The 16588-nt window shown below is 36.6% G+C and overlaps 1 protein-coding gene across 4 annotated transcripts; it reads right to left on the reverse strand.

The window, feature by feature from the left end:
• Positions 1-2905: 2905 nt before the first annotated feature.
• Positions 2906-16276, reverse strand: LOC112519285. Of its 4 annotated transcripts, none has more exons than XM_025127328.1 (11): positions 16049-16276; positions 12391-13004; positions 11685-11862; positions 9605-9830; positions 8881-9020; positions 7904-8193; positions 7123-7335; positions 6035-6514; positions 4542-5192; positions 3502-4026; positions 2906-3414 (listed from the first exon to the last, which is right to left on the reverse strand). In XM_025127328.1, the coding sequence occupies exons 2-11, from the start codon at positions 12664-12666 to the stop codon at positions 3190-3192; spliced, it is 3204 nt and encodes a 1067-aa protein (XP_024983096.1). In that variant the 5' UTR covers positions 12667-13004; positions 16049-16276; the 3' UTR covers positions 2906-3189. The 4 variants fall into 4 exon arrangements, with proteins under 4 accessions (XP_024983096.1, XP_024983097.1, XP_024983094.1 ...); XM_025127329.1 differs by having other exon boundaries at positions 8144-8193; positions 9605-9833; XM_025127326.1 differs by having other exon boundaries at positions 9605-9833.
• Positions 16277-16588: the final 312 nt, after the last annotated feature.

Consider the following 16588-nt stretch of genomic DNA (forward strand, 5'->3'; position numbering starts at 1 on the left):
ACGACATTATATGCAACAATTTACCTGGTAAACGCTAACTGTGGTAAGTGTTCGCCCTCACTTATTGGATAAGACTCTTAGTCCTTGTCTCGCTCTTATCGGGTCAGATTTATGGTCATTTCCAATTAATCCGATAAGATAATGTGACTTGATAATCACTTACCCGGATAAACGCTTAGTAAACAACCCCTTACAGGTCATTTACCATTTTACCTTAACAAATGAATATAACAAGGGTCGAAAATCTTACACTGTAAGAGCGATAATATCTTTCCCGGTAAGTAAGGATGAAAACTCTTGCCCGATAAGCACTTACCAGGTAAATTATTGCATACGATACTGTTTTGATGGACTACAATTTTACATCATAAAGTAAGTTAGAATCTCTGCTGAATAAATAAGGATACGTTATAAAGTATTAACCTCATTTCAAGTTTGAAAATTAATTCTTCTGAGTTAGAACCGATCTAGACCGAACTCATCGATTTCACAAAGAATCTTGAACCAAGTGAAGGCATCTAAAATCAAACCCTAATCAAATTAGAACAAAATCATCCAAATCAACAGAAAAAAGACCAACCCGTAAACCGTCATGATTTTGATTGGTTGGCGGTTTCCGGCTCCTGAATTGGTCCATAGAACCAAACTGAAACCAGGCTCGTTGGCTAACCCACCTAGAGATGGACATTTGGGATCAGTTAAGGGGGGCCAAACCAGTTGGCTACCCGGCTTGCGCACCTTATAATCATGAAACTGCAAGTTTCGGCAAATAACGAAAACAAAAATGTAATGCAAATCAACCAAAAGAATCAATAACAAAACGAAAAATATGAACCTTCATTAGCAGATTCATTTTGAGCCTGTAGCCACCCGGTATTTTATAATAGCAACCAAGCCAGCCCTAGTATACTCTACTAGTTCACCTGTGTCGGTTTGGGGTACGGTCAGTTCAAGAGTTCATTCACGTACCCAAGAAGGCGATTGTCAAGAGCGATGGCGACCCTCAAAAACCCGTAAAGGTCAAAGATCCGCCGTAGAGCTTAAGATCATGGATCGTTCTTACATCTAAACAACTAAAGAGAACATCTCGAACCATTCATATAAATCTACGCGCATATTGAAAAGACAATTGTCAAGAATGAAGCCTGGTCCGAGATCCCTCGAGAACCCACAAAGGATCTTGGATCAAACTTCATTCCAAACAACCCCATTTCTTTCTTTCATGATTCAAGAATCAAGAAACCCACAAGAACTCAAATCCTTAATTTTATGAATATGATATTTCTATCATGATTCATGAATCAAGAAACCCGCAAGCACTCAAATATTTGATGTTATGAATATGATATTTCTTTCATGATTCAAGAATCAAGAAACCTGCAAGCACTCAAATCCTTGATGTCATGAATATGATGGTGTCATGATACATACATATATATATATATACATACATGTAAAGTGAAGAAGTTTCATGGGGATTTAAAATGAGGGAAGCACATGAAATGACAGGTCACTTTAGCACATAAAGAAATGAAAAGCTGGTAGATTTTGGAGGCAAGGGGCTTGTCTTGTTCTAGAGGAAATGCTTTATCAGAGGACAGACAATGGAGAGTGGTTAGCAAATTTCTGACATTTTGGAAAGAAAGAAAGAAAGAGTACAACTCATCTTGCACTACGTACAACTTCTCGTCTCTTTGTTTCTTTCTAAGTTTTCCAGAAACACCCTTCTGCAAGATGGAATTTTTCATCATCACATGAGTCCCAACCAAATAAAAGAGGTCTGGACCATCATCAGTTTTTTTATTATTATTGTTGAAAGCTGTGTTTCTGAGCACTGTTTTAAGCTTAGAATGGTAAGGTAACATGGAGAAATTACTATTCACTCCCTGATGGAAAAACTGCATATCAAAGACACCCCTTCTCAAAAGCACATGAAAGAGTAAAGGTTCCAAGGGATATATTAGTAAATTTTACCTGTTAACATTCACTTGAAACAGTCTTTTTCAGGGAAAAACGACACCCCTCCCTGATTCTTGCAAAGCGAGTCTGGTGTGTCTAGGGCTCACCAAGAAAAAACTTAAAAAGGATACCACCTGCGTTTTCTAAGAAGCCAACATAAAGGGTATGTTTGGTATGCAACAGGATTGGACAACAATGGACGTGACCGACCAGGCGAGAGTGAGGTAGGCTGGTGAAAGAATTGCGGAAGGTTTTAAGGTGTTGTTTTGACATGGACTATTTAGTAATTTATCTATTTTGTCTCATTTCCCTTATTTTTGTTCCACCTATTTTGGTGGGACAAAGAACTTCATTTTTGTCTCACTCAAGGGTTGTGTAGTTGGTTTTCTATCAAGTTTTGTATGGATAAAATTGTTTGTGTGGATTAATCTGTCATTATAGATTGGTTAGGTTTTTGTTTGGGAGGGGTTTTTCATAGATGGAAGGAGCGTGTTTCTTAATTGGGAGGTGCAGGTTTGGAAAAAACTGCATAAAACCCCCTATATGCTTAATGAATAAGCCACTTTCCATATCATTAAGCCACTATCAAACAGTTATGCATAACTGACTGAATAAGCTGTGAGTCTCATTAAGCTCGTTAAGTTGCTAACAAACAGGCCCTCAGTCCGGTCATGTCCCAGTCTAATTATCAGGTTTTTGTTTTGTTCTCTCCTGTCCCGTATACCAAATGAGGGAACACTTTCTAGAGGTGTATTAAGAAAAGTTTTTGACCAAAAGTTCTCTTTTTAGATAAGTTCTTGAATGTGTTGAATGTAGAAATAAGAGATCTTGATTCAAGCTACAAAAAGAGTCTTGTTGGAAAGACCATACAAAGAACCCTTCAGTGGTCCTTGCGAAACCAACTAGTCTGGTGTTTGAAAGGCCACAAAACCAAAAACACTTAAATGGATAATATCATCAGTATTTTCCAATAAGCCAATGTAAAGGATATATTGGTAAATTTACCAACTTAACATTTGATCTTTGTTCGGATAAAGATTCTCTTGTTAACAAGTTGTTGAATTGAGAAACAAGAAACTAATAGAAGAAACAGTCAAACACATATGTCTACTCAAGTCAACAATGATGAAATATGTACAGTTGACTTGCAGAAATGAAGCTTGTTAAAACAAGAAAAAGATCGTTATGTTAAATAAAACCTAACCTGCCGACAGAATATTGCACGACCTTTTAAGACTCGTTCTTTATGATCTTAACACTGCTGTAAAAACGCTTCAGATCCTTGATGGCCTTCTCCTCAATCTGAATCGAGCGTATGGAGGATGGTGTTTCAACCTCCGGCTTGAACCATCGGTTTAAACCCACCGAATCAGATGGTGCACCCTGACCGCTGGTCGGTGAGAACCCAGTGGTTCTTGTTTTTGGGCTATGGGATAACGTTTGTTGTTTTTTCCCCTGGAAATGCAAAAACAAAACATAAGAGAATTCTAAGTGTTCATAATAACCTGAAAATTTCTAGAATTTGATCTTTATGTACTCCACCTGTTGCAACTGGATGCCCCTGAGAGACGGGCGTGAACCAAGGGGCGGGGTCCCTGAAGGAACCCAAGGAGGGGTGGATCTTTCAGAATCTAGCACTTGAGATGTGATTGAAGCCACAGGAATCGGCTTTGAGGGAAAAAACGAGCTCAACATATATTCGTCACCAATACTGACATCAGGTAAAACCTCCAACGGATCCTTTTTCCTAGCCGCTGGCTTATTACCCATGGTCTTCCCCTGCTCATCCTGTATCTTTCTTAGAGAAGTGGACCCCTTCAAAATAGTGGCTCCTCCCCAAGCAGGGGCCTCGCTTTTGGGCGTTGGGGGTGGAGAAGGGTCTTTCTTCAGGATGTCATCAAGAGCACCATTTAGAAACATAGAAAGCCCGCCTTTTCTATTTTTCTTCTTAGATGATGATGCTGAACGCTTACTTTCTGGGATACATGAAACATCTTTCTTGAACCCAATGGGTGTCTCCTTAACAGCCGTGTCAACCTGTTTTCCGTTGGCTTCTATCACCTTTTCCTATTGAAATTACGATTCACATATGAATACTCAAATTATGCTTCATAGCTCCAACAGTCGTGAAAACAACAGACTTGCATCGTTACAAAAAGTATTCTTCTAGAGTGTGATACACGAATGGACTCACTATGATCATTTGGATCCAAATATTGCCAAGCATTTATACCTATTTGCAAGGATATGCATGCCTGATATATGGATCAAGATTTTCAATTTTAAGAAAAAGATAACATCCGTGCATAACAAAACGCATTCTAGATTTCTAGCCATAATGTATAATTCTTATTTGTGAGTCTTTCATCTCTCCAATTTCTTCAAAAAGAACAACATATACTCCCTCCATCCCAAAATAAACGTTCATGATGAAAAAGGCACACAGTTTTAGAAATGTGATATAATCATTATACCTTTAATCAACTAAATGACCATTTTACCCTTAATAATAGAGGGAATAATGAATTTCTCCATCTAATAATTAAGGGTGGAATTGTAAATTTGAGTGCCATGGGACATACCTCCTGCTCAACTTCAGAAGGCGAGAAGCCCTTCACGGTGTTCAATTTTTCATCTTCACAACTACTAGACACCACGCCCCCTTGTGCTGACTTTTGTTTGCTTTTTTTCTTCTGTTTCTTACTTCCCTCGGCCTTCTTATTCCCTTTTTCGACGGTCAACAATGAAGTTGACTTCAGTCCAATTGCATCAATTGGAACACCGAGCTCAACTAGTGAACCCTCAAGAACCAGCCTGCTCTGAATCTTTGCCATCTGCTGATTATCAAGAAGATACCCTTTTGACTGTTTCACCTCCAACATCTCAATCTGCTGCAATTTCTTTCTTATAGCCCGAACTTGTTTAACAATCTCGTGATTTGCATCATCATATGGTTGAAAAAACCCTTCAAATTTCTGGTTTAAATCTTTCTTTAAAGCTAGCTTTCCGTTATGATTGTCACGTGTCCTAAAGATCTCATTGTCACTATCCTCTTCACTGTTGATTATAGCAGGAAAAGTAGCCGTTGTGGTTGGAAGCCGGCGGTGACTCCATGCATCAGATGATTTTGAATCCAATGATTTCTCGAGATTCCATAAAATATCAAGTGAAGCACTAGCAATTGCATGGGATGCGACTGTAAGAATGTAGTCAAGATTCCGGATCACGATTTCCTGTAAATAACATATAAGTACCAATCAAGAATCATTTCATTAACTTAAATCTTGTTTCACAACAAATCTTTATGCTCTCTTATTCGTCTTGGCCGTTAACATTTTCATTTTGTGGGTCATATTTACTTGATGAGAAAGCAAGATGGGACCCACAACACGAAAATGGAGGAAAATGGTAGGGAACCTTCAAGAATCATCGATAGAAAACCATATCTAGTCATATATGTGTGTTATGTACAACTTATTTGAACAAGGTGTGTACTTATCTGTAAGTACCGAGGCTAACTGTACCAGATATTGTCGGCTCTGTCCACATCTGGACTCGGGTTTTAAAACACGTTTGGTAGAGGAGGCATCCAATTCCTTATAAGGCAATTTTTGTTCCCCTCCCCAACCAATGTGGGATCTCAAAATCCACCCTCTTGGGAGCCTATCATCCTCGCTGGCACACCAGTCCGATTCCCGACTCTGATACCAGTTGTAACATCCGAAGCTAACCGTACCAATATTGTCCACTTTGTCCATATCTGGACTCACGATTCTAAAACGGGTCAGGTAAAGGAGGTATCCAGTTCCTTATAAGGCAACCTTTGTTCCCCTCCCCACCGATGTGGGATCTCAAATTATCATCACATAAAAAGAAACAAGGCAACTTCCACATTTTGGATTTTTCTACTTTATCAATATGATCGTATTGTAGTTTAATCCCAGATGATTTAGTCATTGTGATTTAATTTCCTTAGCAACGGTACCATTTCTATCATTATTCACCTAGGTTCGACGGAATTACTGGCAAAGAAACAAATATATAAAACGTGAAAAACACATATATCATCGACTACCTCACAATGCTTCTTTAAATCATGGGCTTCTAATGAATCTGCAATTTCAAGAAGTTGTAACGCACTTCGTGGCTCCAATAAACTCTCTGCCGCCACTTTCTCACAAAGGCTTTTCAAAGTCGGAATAGATTTGCTTTCAACATTATTTGTTGCAGAGACTTCATCAGACCCGTTATCATTAAAAGCAAAATCTTCATCATCTAACAGCTCTTCCCTCGGTTTTGGCTTCGAACTCTGAGAATCGTCTACAATTTCGAGAGAATATGGAGGATGATACAAAGAACTAATCACCAATAAATGTGTCTCTCCAACTGAAACCGAAGTAGCTCGTTTTACACCATGTAATCTAGTCACAACCGGAGGCACATCCTTTCTTTTCTTACCATCCCACATATATACATCGCCAGAACCTGTAACTCCGGCAGTCCAGTACTTTCCGGCAGAGATACTAACCAAACTTTTCCCGCAAAGCAAATATAACTACATCAGAGAGAAAAAAAGAAGCCGTTGCAGCAATAAAGACACAAAATTTTAAAGGGTAAAATGCATCAAAATGCCGTAAAGTTTGATTTAGTTCCTAATTAGTGTAATGAATGCTCCCCTCGTCTAAGTCTCGATGTTTCTATTTATGTTTGTCCCAAAATAAGTGTCAGTTTCAAAGTAGACAACTAAATTCCCAAATCTACCCTTACTTAGTGCACAAATATTTAAGAGTTTTGAAGAGAGATAAATTAATCAAGGGTGTAGTTGTCATTTGTTTAACTAAAAAGTTTAATAATTATGCATGTCTAAAACTGTGTGCCATGTCTATTGTGGACACTTATTTTCGGACTGAGGGAGTTTTTTTTTCCCAATCAATGCAATAAAGATGCAAATTTTCCTATTTAATTTAACCAAGTTCTAAAATTTCTTATTTAATGTAACAAAGTTTCAAAAATTTAACTTCAAAATGGTTAAAAATTTGGGAAACTTTGTCACATGGATTGAGAAAAAGAAAATATGTGTTGCATTAAATAGGAGCTAAAGCAAACTACATTGCATTTTTCCCGATACTAAATATACCAAGAAATTCAGGAAGAAAGAAATACCTGTTGACATCGAAGGTTGGGATCAGAAGAAACCCAATAAAACAATGCACCATCATCGGTAAGAGCCGAGCTATGTATCATCCCTGCAGCTATAGCAACAACATGAAGCCGTGCAGATCGATGAAACTTTAAAGGGGTACTTCCACTTTTCTTTATAATTCTTGCAACAACCACACGCCTTGGAGTTACAAGTCGATGACCCCAAGTAAACACCTGCAAAAAAAACTCTAGCAATTCAGCATCCCCATTTGAGAAGCATTTGCAAAAAAAGGTTGCTTTATGAGTGTTCGACTTATGAAACCCTTATACTTGTAAACTAGAAGACATAGTGTTTTTTTGGCGTTTTCACAAGAAAGAGCGTCGTGTTTTTTCTCAATGATGAGCGGTTTTGGCCAATTGCCAAATAAAATGGTTCTTTTTGCATTTATGTTTCCACAAATTGTCTAACTAAGCTCATTCTTGCAAACTATAGTGTTTTTTTGGCATTTTCACAAGAACGACTGTTAGTTTGTCATAGAAAGCTATGATCGTTAAAAGAAGGCAATCATTTGTTAGTTTGTCATAGCAAGCTATTTAAAAGAAGTTATGATAGTTAAAAAGGGTTGTGGCGTAGTGGTTGAGGTCCTGGGAGATGTGGTGGACTATCCCATCTGTCTAGGGTTTGATTTCAGGCATACACAACAGTGTGGCTATTGAGTATATTAGGGCTGATTCTTGCAGTTACAATTTGTCAGGATTTGTATAGGCATAACCTGGGACACCCATCCAAAAAAATACATACCTCTCCATCGACACCTAAAACCACGGTATGATACTTAGCTGCAGCGACGGCAACAAAAACTTTTCCTTTCAAGTATTCAACGACTCTTGGGGTGTAGTTTGAACCCGAGTTGGAAGTGCCATAACCGAGCTGGCCTTCCTTGTTGCAGCCCCAAGTGAAAACCTCACCCGAATCAGAAACCACGGCAGTGTGCTTATTTGCCGCAGCAACCGCAACTATCTTCGACTTTAAAGAACTTACCCTCCGTGGTGTTGGTTGAGTATCAACAGACGTATAACCAAGCTGACCCTCTGCACACCAAACGAGAATATCAATAAACTTCGTGTACTTCAATCTTTAATGCAAAATAATGTTATGTAACTGGGACAATATTCGTATTCCTTGTCACGTAAATGTAATAAATATACAAATACTGTCCAATGAGAATTTCGTTTTTACTACTCCCTCCATCCCAAAATAAATGCAATAGTTCCTTTTGGGTATGTCCCAAAATAAATGCTAGTTTTCCTTCTTGGCATCAAGGATTGATATCACGGATTTTGGTTCATAAAATTTCCCTATTTTGTCATTATTAAGTTTAAGAGCCTATTTGTTAGCAGCTTAATGAGCTTATGGGACTCGCAGCTTAATGAGCTTATGGGACTCGCAGCTTACTCGGTCAGCTATATTTTGGTAGTGGCTTAATGATATAGAAAGTGACTTATTCAGTAAGTTTCTAAAGGGGAGCTTTATGCAAAAAGCCAATTTTTTCCCAAACATATCCTTCCCAAATAGAAAAATGCTTCTTCCATCTATGAAAAAACCATCCAAAAAGAAAAATCTCCTCAACCTATACAGACAAATTAATCCACATTGACAACTTTATTCATACAAGACTTAATGGAAAACCAACCAAACAGCCCCTAAGTATTGGCCAGCTCCTATACTGCATTTATTTTGGGACAGAACGATTTAATGGAGGTAGATGATGAAATAACCTCGGTTGGAACCCCAAGTGAAGACTTCTCCACCGACTGTGGCTGCAACTGTATGATGTTTAGCTGCTGCAATCGCCTTGACTCGGCGAGCACCTAACCCCGATGTTACCTGCCTCGGTGTTATGACTGCGGCTTGACCACTAGAAAATGCAAAAAGGTGTTGTAAGATGTGATTCTGAAGGCTTAAAAGCAGTAGGAAACGGTTATATATCAACAAATCCTCATTACTGGTAGAAATGAAATAGGAAGTAAGACAAGAAAAACCGATTTGTACAAAAGAAGGAACTCAAATAAAAAGTGTGTTCCACCGATAAACAATTAAGAGGATCATAAGCCTATCCAAGTTTATGACCAGGGCAGCTTACCAAAAAAGAAATATAGAGAAAAACAATTATTTACAGCCACACATTAATTGTAATAAAATGTTGGCATTAGCTAAAAATCAACCAAAAAAAGTACAAAAACGGTGAAACCAAATAGAATATAAAGAAATGAACCGCTCTAGCAATAAATCATGGAAAAGTTAAGAATTATTTATATAACTTCGAAAATTCTATAAAACATGTCACCCATGAAAAAGGATAATGGAATTACTCAGAACTAGAAATTTCGTTAATTAGAGATTAATAACCAAAAGACAAATATTCCATAGAAAGTTCCTAACTGAACTGCATAAGAACAATTTGGAATATAATTTGTAGAGTTAAATAGCAAAAGTTTTTACCTGTGGATATCAAAGTCAGGGTGCCCAAGGCGGCCGCCCCTTCCAAATCCCCAGGTGTGAACTTCACCCCGAGCATTGACAGCCACACTATGAAACTTGGCTGATGAAATGGAGTTGAGAAATGATCCATGAAGTGACTCAACTTTGCATGGCAACTTCTGTATGTGTGCATTCCCGGTTCCTAGTTGATAATTGACACCACTTCCCCAGCTATACAACTCTGTCACTACTAAATGGACACACAAGAGACTGTTCAGCACATCAAATATATGTAGATTATATGCTGCATAATGCAAGACAGATTTGGCAAAGTATTCTTTCAGAAAACAACAAAAAAGATAACAGGGATTTGAAGAATCGCTCTTCAATCCCTATAAGGGCCCATTTTATATGACTTAATGTTTTTGAGGGGTCTGGATTTCGTGGAAGGATTTGTTGGGAGTATTTGGAGTAGGATTTGTAATGGAATTGAATTCCATTTTTTTGATATAATTTATAAAAACACATATAAAAAAATTACGAAAATAATGAAATACCTTTTTATTAATTGATTATTGCAAAACAAGTGTTTTTAACATATTTTAGAACATTATTACAAACAAATCCTATGAAATCCAACGAAATACCAACTACCCCCATGGGATTTCAAATTCCTAGTTTGAGAGACTTCAAATCCAGGAAATCCTTCAAACTAAACATGGAATTGGAATGGAATGCAACTCCAATCCAATCCAATCCAATCCCAATCCTGCAAACCAAACGGGGCCTAAGTTATTTGACATCACACCAAGAATAAATATAGCTCAAAAAACAATCTCTAGAAACCGAATTACAAATGAAATAGTCTGACTTATATGGAGATGCACAAAGTAACAATAAAAGAACTTTTATCTCGTGTGTGATAGCGTTGTAAGACACTATTCTTTTAATAGTTAATTTATGTACGCTTGAGAATATTGGCGGGACATGATGCGTTCTTATTACATTTTGATACAGATACAGATGATCAATTTTTGACACAAAAACAACACAAGAAAAGAGAATAACAAGAAATTGGATAAACATTAGAGACAATCTAAGGAACAAAACAGGCAAAGAAAAATTAAAAGAAGGGTGTTGAACAGCTTTACTATGATGCAGTATTTTGGTCATATCTCACTCATCTAACCACCTATGAAAGATATTCAAGAAGTTGTGGAAAGATGACGAAAAGACCTGCAACTTTCATTCAGAGTGTTTGAAAATTTGACCTTCATCTAGGTCGAAATCAGCGTTGAAGTTGGAATCGCTGTGCAAACAGCAAAGATATCCGAGTTTAATGAAGAGCATCATGATCATTGCATTTTCATTAACCAAACTATATAAATATGCTAGGGTTCTGTTTTTGAGAGGCTTTACATTAGTTTTAGCATAATTTTATAGTTAGAGGCATTAACCGGATGGGAGTGGCCATATTCCCTTTTCCCCATTGATTACTCCATTTGTTCTTCCAATTTTGTTAAAAAGCCTTCAACTTTCTTTGATTTTAGTGCAATACAACCGTTGGAAATGGTGATTCAAGCTCCAAGGAAGGGTATTTTAGTAACTATGCAGGGTTATGCACATCCCCAAATCATCCCGGAATTAAACCCCATGCGTTATTCGATTTTAGTGATGTTCATCAGTTTGTTTGGTTTGAAAATGTAAAAGTACGATTATTTATGTATGAACAATATATGACTGATATTGTTGGTGTTGAATGACTGAATATATATGAAATTTCTCATATGTCTTTGAATGTTTATTTGTACGAACTAATTGACAATACCAAGATAGTCCATTGGTATCCCCAGACAGTGTCGAAAACTATACATTAGGTGGGAGGGCGGTTGGTTTGAATAGGCATCGATTATGCCGAGTGTTGGTTCGATATCATGTTTGTATTCATTTAAACTATGCATACAAATCAGACATACTCGTAAAATCAGTTGAAATTGATGAACATTTGGGTTAGTAACGATTAGGGATGATCTTGGCATTTTAAATTATAAACGAATGCATTCTGATTTATGTAATTATGTCACTATGCTCATAAGAGTACCTGAATTATCCCGATTGCCATTAGCTTGTAGCACAGGCCCAGAGAGGAGATCTACTGGTGTACGTGACTTAGAGTCCTCTATCGCAATAGAAGCATCGGATTTAAGAAGCATGCTAGCCACAGCCAAATGTCCAAAATGTAGAGCTCTGTGAAGGCTTGTCCATCCAGATTCTCCATCCTAAAATATAATACGAGATTTTTCAACAAAAATAAGTAATGTATACATATATACGTATACACATATTGTGTATGTATGTGAGTGTGCTTCTATCTACATATGTTAATAGATATTTTTGGAGGGAAGTTCCGTTAGGAACCCGGAAACCGTCCAAAACGAGCCACATGACAATGGAAGTGTTATTCATCATGAATCACACATTCATGATGAATATGGAAGTGTTATACATCATGAATCATGCATTCATGATGAATATGTTACAACATTCATAAAGAATAACACGTCCATATTCCTAATGAATACGCCCACGTATTGCGCTGTGGGTGGTTCCGACTTCCTAATGAATTTTAGGTTCCTAACGGAACTTGCCCCTAGATTTTGTATATGTGTGCATGCCAACTTTAACTTGCCTTCCCACCCCAGAGCGAAGAAAAATAAAGAATTACTCCATAATATGAAGATAAACATTATCAATTTAACAGCTTCATGGTTTTTTGTTATATCCAAACGAACGGAAGGTTAACACACCCTAGCATTAGGGTCTGCGCCAGCTTCAAGTAACCTCTTAACAATAGGTGTATGATTTCTCCATGTTGCAATATGAAGAGGCGTCACACCAAAAGCATTTCTTGAATTAATATTTCCTCCATTTTTCTTCAGTAAGACCAACGCTGACTCCACATCAACCACAGACCCTTCTCGCACAACTACCCACAAATCTTTAGAGATCCCACTTTTTGATAACTTACGATTAGGAGATTGGAGGTTCTTCCGCTGACCGTAAAGTAAATTTATATGCTCCATCACTAGCCACGGATCTTTATCACACCACTAACAATATCTCTCTGTGTATTCAGAAAGTCAACTCCAACACGTCAAATGACTAGAGATTAGCCATCGCTACATAATGCGACTCTAGTTTTTTCCTTCTTTTGGGGGTGAAATAACAATAAGAAACTAATTAAGCCCAAGAAAGCTTTAAACTACTATGATTTTTTGACTTGGTCTAATTATCCAATCTTGAAGAAAAGAAAATTTCAGGAAATTTAAGGATTGCAACCGCTATGTAACCAGCAGCATCCCCATCTTTCACAAACTACCATCACACATTGAATAGAACTCGGCCGCACATTGCAGAACACCTATCAGCAAGAAAACCATCAGAAATAACTATAAGATCATACTTCTAGAAATGATTCGTATGTTAAGTTTTTGTAATGAAATGCGGACCCCACACATAACCAATGAAAGAAGTGGCAATCACTTGTCAGGTAGAAAAGCTCGGATCTCATAGGAAAACAGAAATAACAGGATTGATGAAAATCTATTGAAGAATATTATGTTCCTATGATACTTCAAAAGACGTTTTAAGAACTATAAACCAAACATAAGCAAGCATATTCCACTTGGAGATAGGGTCTGTGTGTTTCAAGAACTATGAAGACCCCAAAGTTTCATGATTGCAACATGTGAGAGAGGAAGAAAATTAGAGTAATATTTGAAGAAAATTAGTGATTCCTCCATATCTTAGCACATCAAATAATCAAGTGTTGGACAAATTTTAACACTTCGTAATCAACTTACCAACTTTTGGAAAGATTACAAAATAGACATGATTTTGAAAGGTAGACTTTAGCTCATTGTAGTTCCACTAAATGCCATGCGAATGTTTTGAAGAATATTAATGGAGCAGAGGGTGGATGGAATAAGCAACTATAAAAAAGGAAGGGGAAAAAAGATCAAGCACGACTGATGACTTCTATTATTAGCTCCTTAGAATCTGTTACTGGATTTAATATGAAGTTTGTAGTTTCTTTTAAAATTCAATATTCCCAAGGGAATCACATTCGTAGATCACCCACAATGATTGTTCATTTCCATTTTCAGACTGAAATTTGTTCTTTTGCAACGTATACTATCCTCGTTCATACATCCTCTTCACAGTTGGAAACTCATTCAATCAAGAGGAATGGAAAGTAAACAAAATAATTGACTGCCAAGATTTTTAAGACCTTCGGATAAACTGTAGTTAGAGTTCATGTGGACAATTATCATAGAATAAGTTAAAACATACACAGCAAAATGGCATTATTATCGCATTTTCAAGACAAAAATATAAGTATGTCCCATTTTATTATATTATTTTGATTTAGGGTTCAATTTCTTTGTTTCTTAAGCAGCAGGTTTTGCGCTCTAGACAAATCATTGAAGATGACTATATATATATATATATATATGTGTGTGTGTGTGTGTGTGTGTATGTATATATGTGTATGTATATGTATATATATATATATATGTATATGTGTATATATATATATATATATATGTACATAGGCAAAGGATTGTGTGAGAAGGAGAGTTAAGGTGAGAAGCGTAAGAAGGGATCTGGACCTTTGATCACCTTTAATAATAAACCCACCCATGAATTGCATTTGATACAGGGATTGATCTGGTGCATCTCGGTGCATCTCATCCTAATGTGCATCAAAGGGTAGAGATCCTTTCTTACGCTTCTCACTCGAATTATCCTTCTCACCGGAACCCAACCCCACATATATATGGCGAAGAATCGTGTGAGAAGGGAAGTTATGGTGAGAAGGGAAAGAAAATATTTGAACCCTTGATCACCTTTAATCTCATGCCCACCCATGAATTGCGGTTTAGAAGGAAATTGATTTTGTGCATCTCGGTGCACCTCATTAGGGTTGACATACAATTAGGATTGATCCAAAGGTGGAGATCTCTTCTTACGCTTCTCACCATAACTTCCCATCTCACCGGAATCCAACCCCATATATATACATACATACATAGGCGAAGGATCGTGTGAAAAGGGAAGTTATCTGAGAAGCATAAGAGATATGAACCCTTGATCACTTTTAATCTCATGCCCACCCATGAATTGCGCTTTAGAAGGGAATTGATTCGGTGCATCTCGTTGCACCTCATTAATGTTGACATTCAATTAGGATTGATCAAATGGTGGAGATCCCTTCTTACGCTTCTCACCATAACTTCTCTTCTCACTGGAACCCAACCCTATATATATATATATATATAGATATAAGATCACTTCTTGAACCATTGTACTTAGCTATTTGCAGCAAACAAACCATTGTTCTCGAGAAAATGCAGAAAAAAGAACATTGTAGTTTACATTTACGTTCCCGTAATTTGTCTAAAATCGCTTATCCCTGCAAAGTACAACGTTTTTCTCATTGTGACAAGAATCGTTATTTATTTGCAACAACACAAGAAAGCCAAATATGATATAGTTCAAGAACTTCATCACTCATATAAAATCAGATCTAGCAAAGATTTGGTTACTATTAAGTATCGTGACTTTTGGAACATAATCGTTCCATAAACGACATTGACTTGATCAATGAGAAATTTCCGAGCTTACATAGCTAGAACTAACTTTATGAAAGGCTCCATGAAACCTTGAGGTTTACATATACAGTTAAATATGCATGCATTTGGAACTCGAACATGAGCTTTAACTAAAATTTAATGAATCATATTGATATAAACTGCAACAATTTTGCATATTAATAATTGACCTAAACTTCTGACCTTTCATCACAGAAAGAAACAGTTTCAACTTGAATTTAAAGTTATAACCAAATGCAGTTCCTCCGCAAACTTAGAAACTAAATCTTAAAAAAGGGTGTGATTACAAATGAAGCATGATCAAGATCAACCAACTAAAAGCAAAATCCAAAGACATGGAGATCAAGATGCAGCTTTACTTATATATAACTCAATTTCCCAAAACAAACTATAAGAATCTCTCACCAATAAGAAAATGACCCAACACCAAACAGAAAATTAATGATTTCTAGATAAAATGTGTGTATCTAAGCATGTTTCAGGCCTTCTGTACACATCTAAACAGGAAAAAGGAGAAGGGATAATCAATCTTATGAAAAATAAAACTTAACCACATCAACATTTCTCCAAAGAATCAGATACCCGTAAGATCAAAAATCAATAAGAATCAATAGATTGAAAATTTGAGATCAAACTCCAAAAACACAAACTACCCAGAAGTGGCAAATACTGGTAGTGATCCAAGATTATACTTACGAATTAATATCGAAACAAATCAAGAATACGGAAAGAAAGAAAGAAAGAAACCCAAATTAAGAATGAGATAAGAGAGGGAAGAGAGTATAATCACCTTCAAAGATAGCGAAGAACGAAAACCAAATAAAACCCAACTCCAAAACTCTCTGCTTCTCCAGGTCCTTTTAAATGGTTCGCATTTTGGGTGAATTTTTTTAGTATGGCGTGTGAAGAGAGGGCGGATCGGGTCGAGAATATACCCAAATGCAAGGTGAGATGGGGGTAAGGGGTGGTATTTGGGTTTCGCATTCAATGTGAAAAATTCAAAGAAATTGACGAAAGTTTAAGAAGATTGAGATCGAAATGAAGAATCGGGTCTGAGTTGTCTTGCGGCCACTTATACGCAATCGGGAAGTATATGATTCACGGCTAATGTATAGTTATTTTATTTTAACAATTTTAACATTAATTATATTAATAAAAATATTTAATATATTTAATAAAATATTATTTTCTTTGCTAAACATTTATTTTTAATGTCACTTATCAATAAAAAATATTAAAATAATAATTTATTTATCAGTTTAAAGATTTCTCTAAATTTAGAAATTTTTACAATTTCTCTTATCTTTTTATTTTAATATATAAGATAACA

This window comes from Cynara cardunculus (assembly GCF_001531365.2).
Source record: "Cynara cardunculus var. scolymus isolate 2C chromosome LG 10, CcrdV1, whole genome shotgun sequence".
NCBI classification, from domain to species: Eukaryota; Viridiplantae; Streptophyta; class Magnoliopsida; order Asterales; family Asteraceae; genus Cynara; species Cynara cardunculus.

Bases quoted from the DNA above. Each gene is read 5' to 3' on its own strand.
- LOC112519285 (XM_025127326.1), bottom strand. From the start codon at position 12,666: ATGGAGCATATAAATTTACTTTACGGTCAGCGGAAGAACCTCCAATCT. The intron at 9,834-11,684 runs GTACTCTTATGA...GTGTCCATTTAG, and splicing joins TGGCAATCGGGATAATTCAG to TAGTGACAGAGTTGTATAGC. The intron at 6,515-7,122 runs GTATTTCTTTCT...TCTCTGATGTAG, and splicing joins CCAACCTTCGATGTCAACAG to TTATATTTGCTTTGCGGGAA.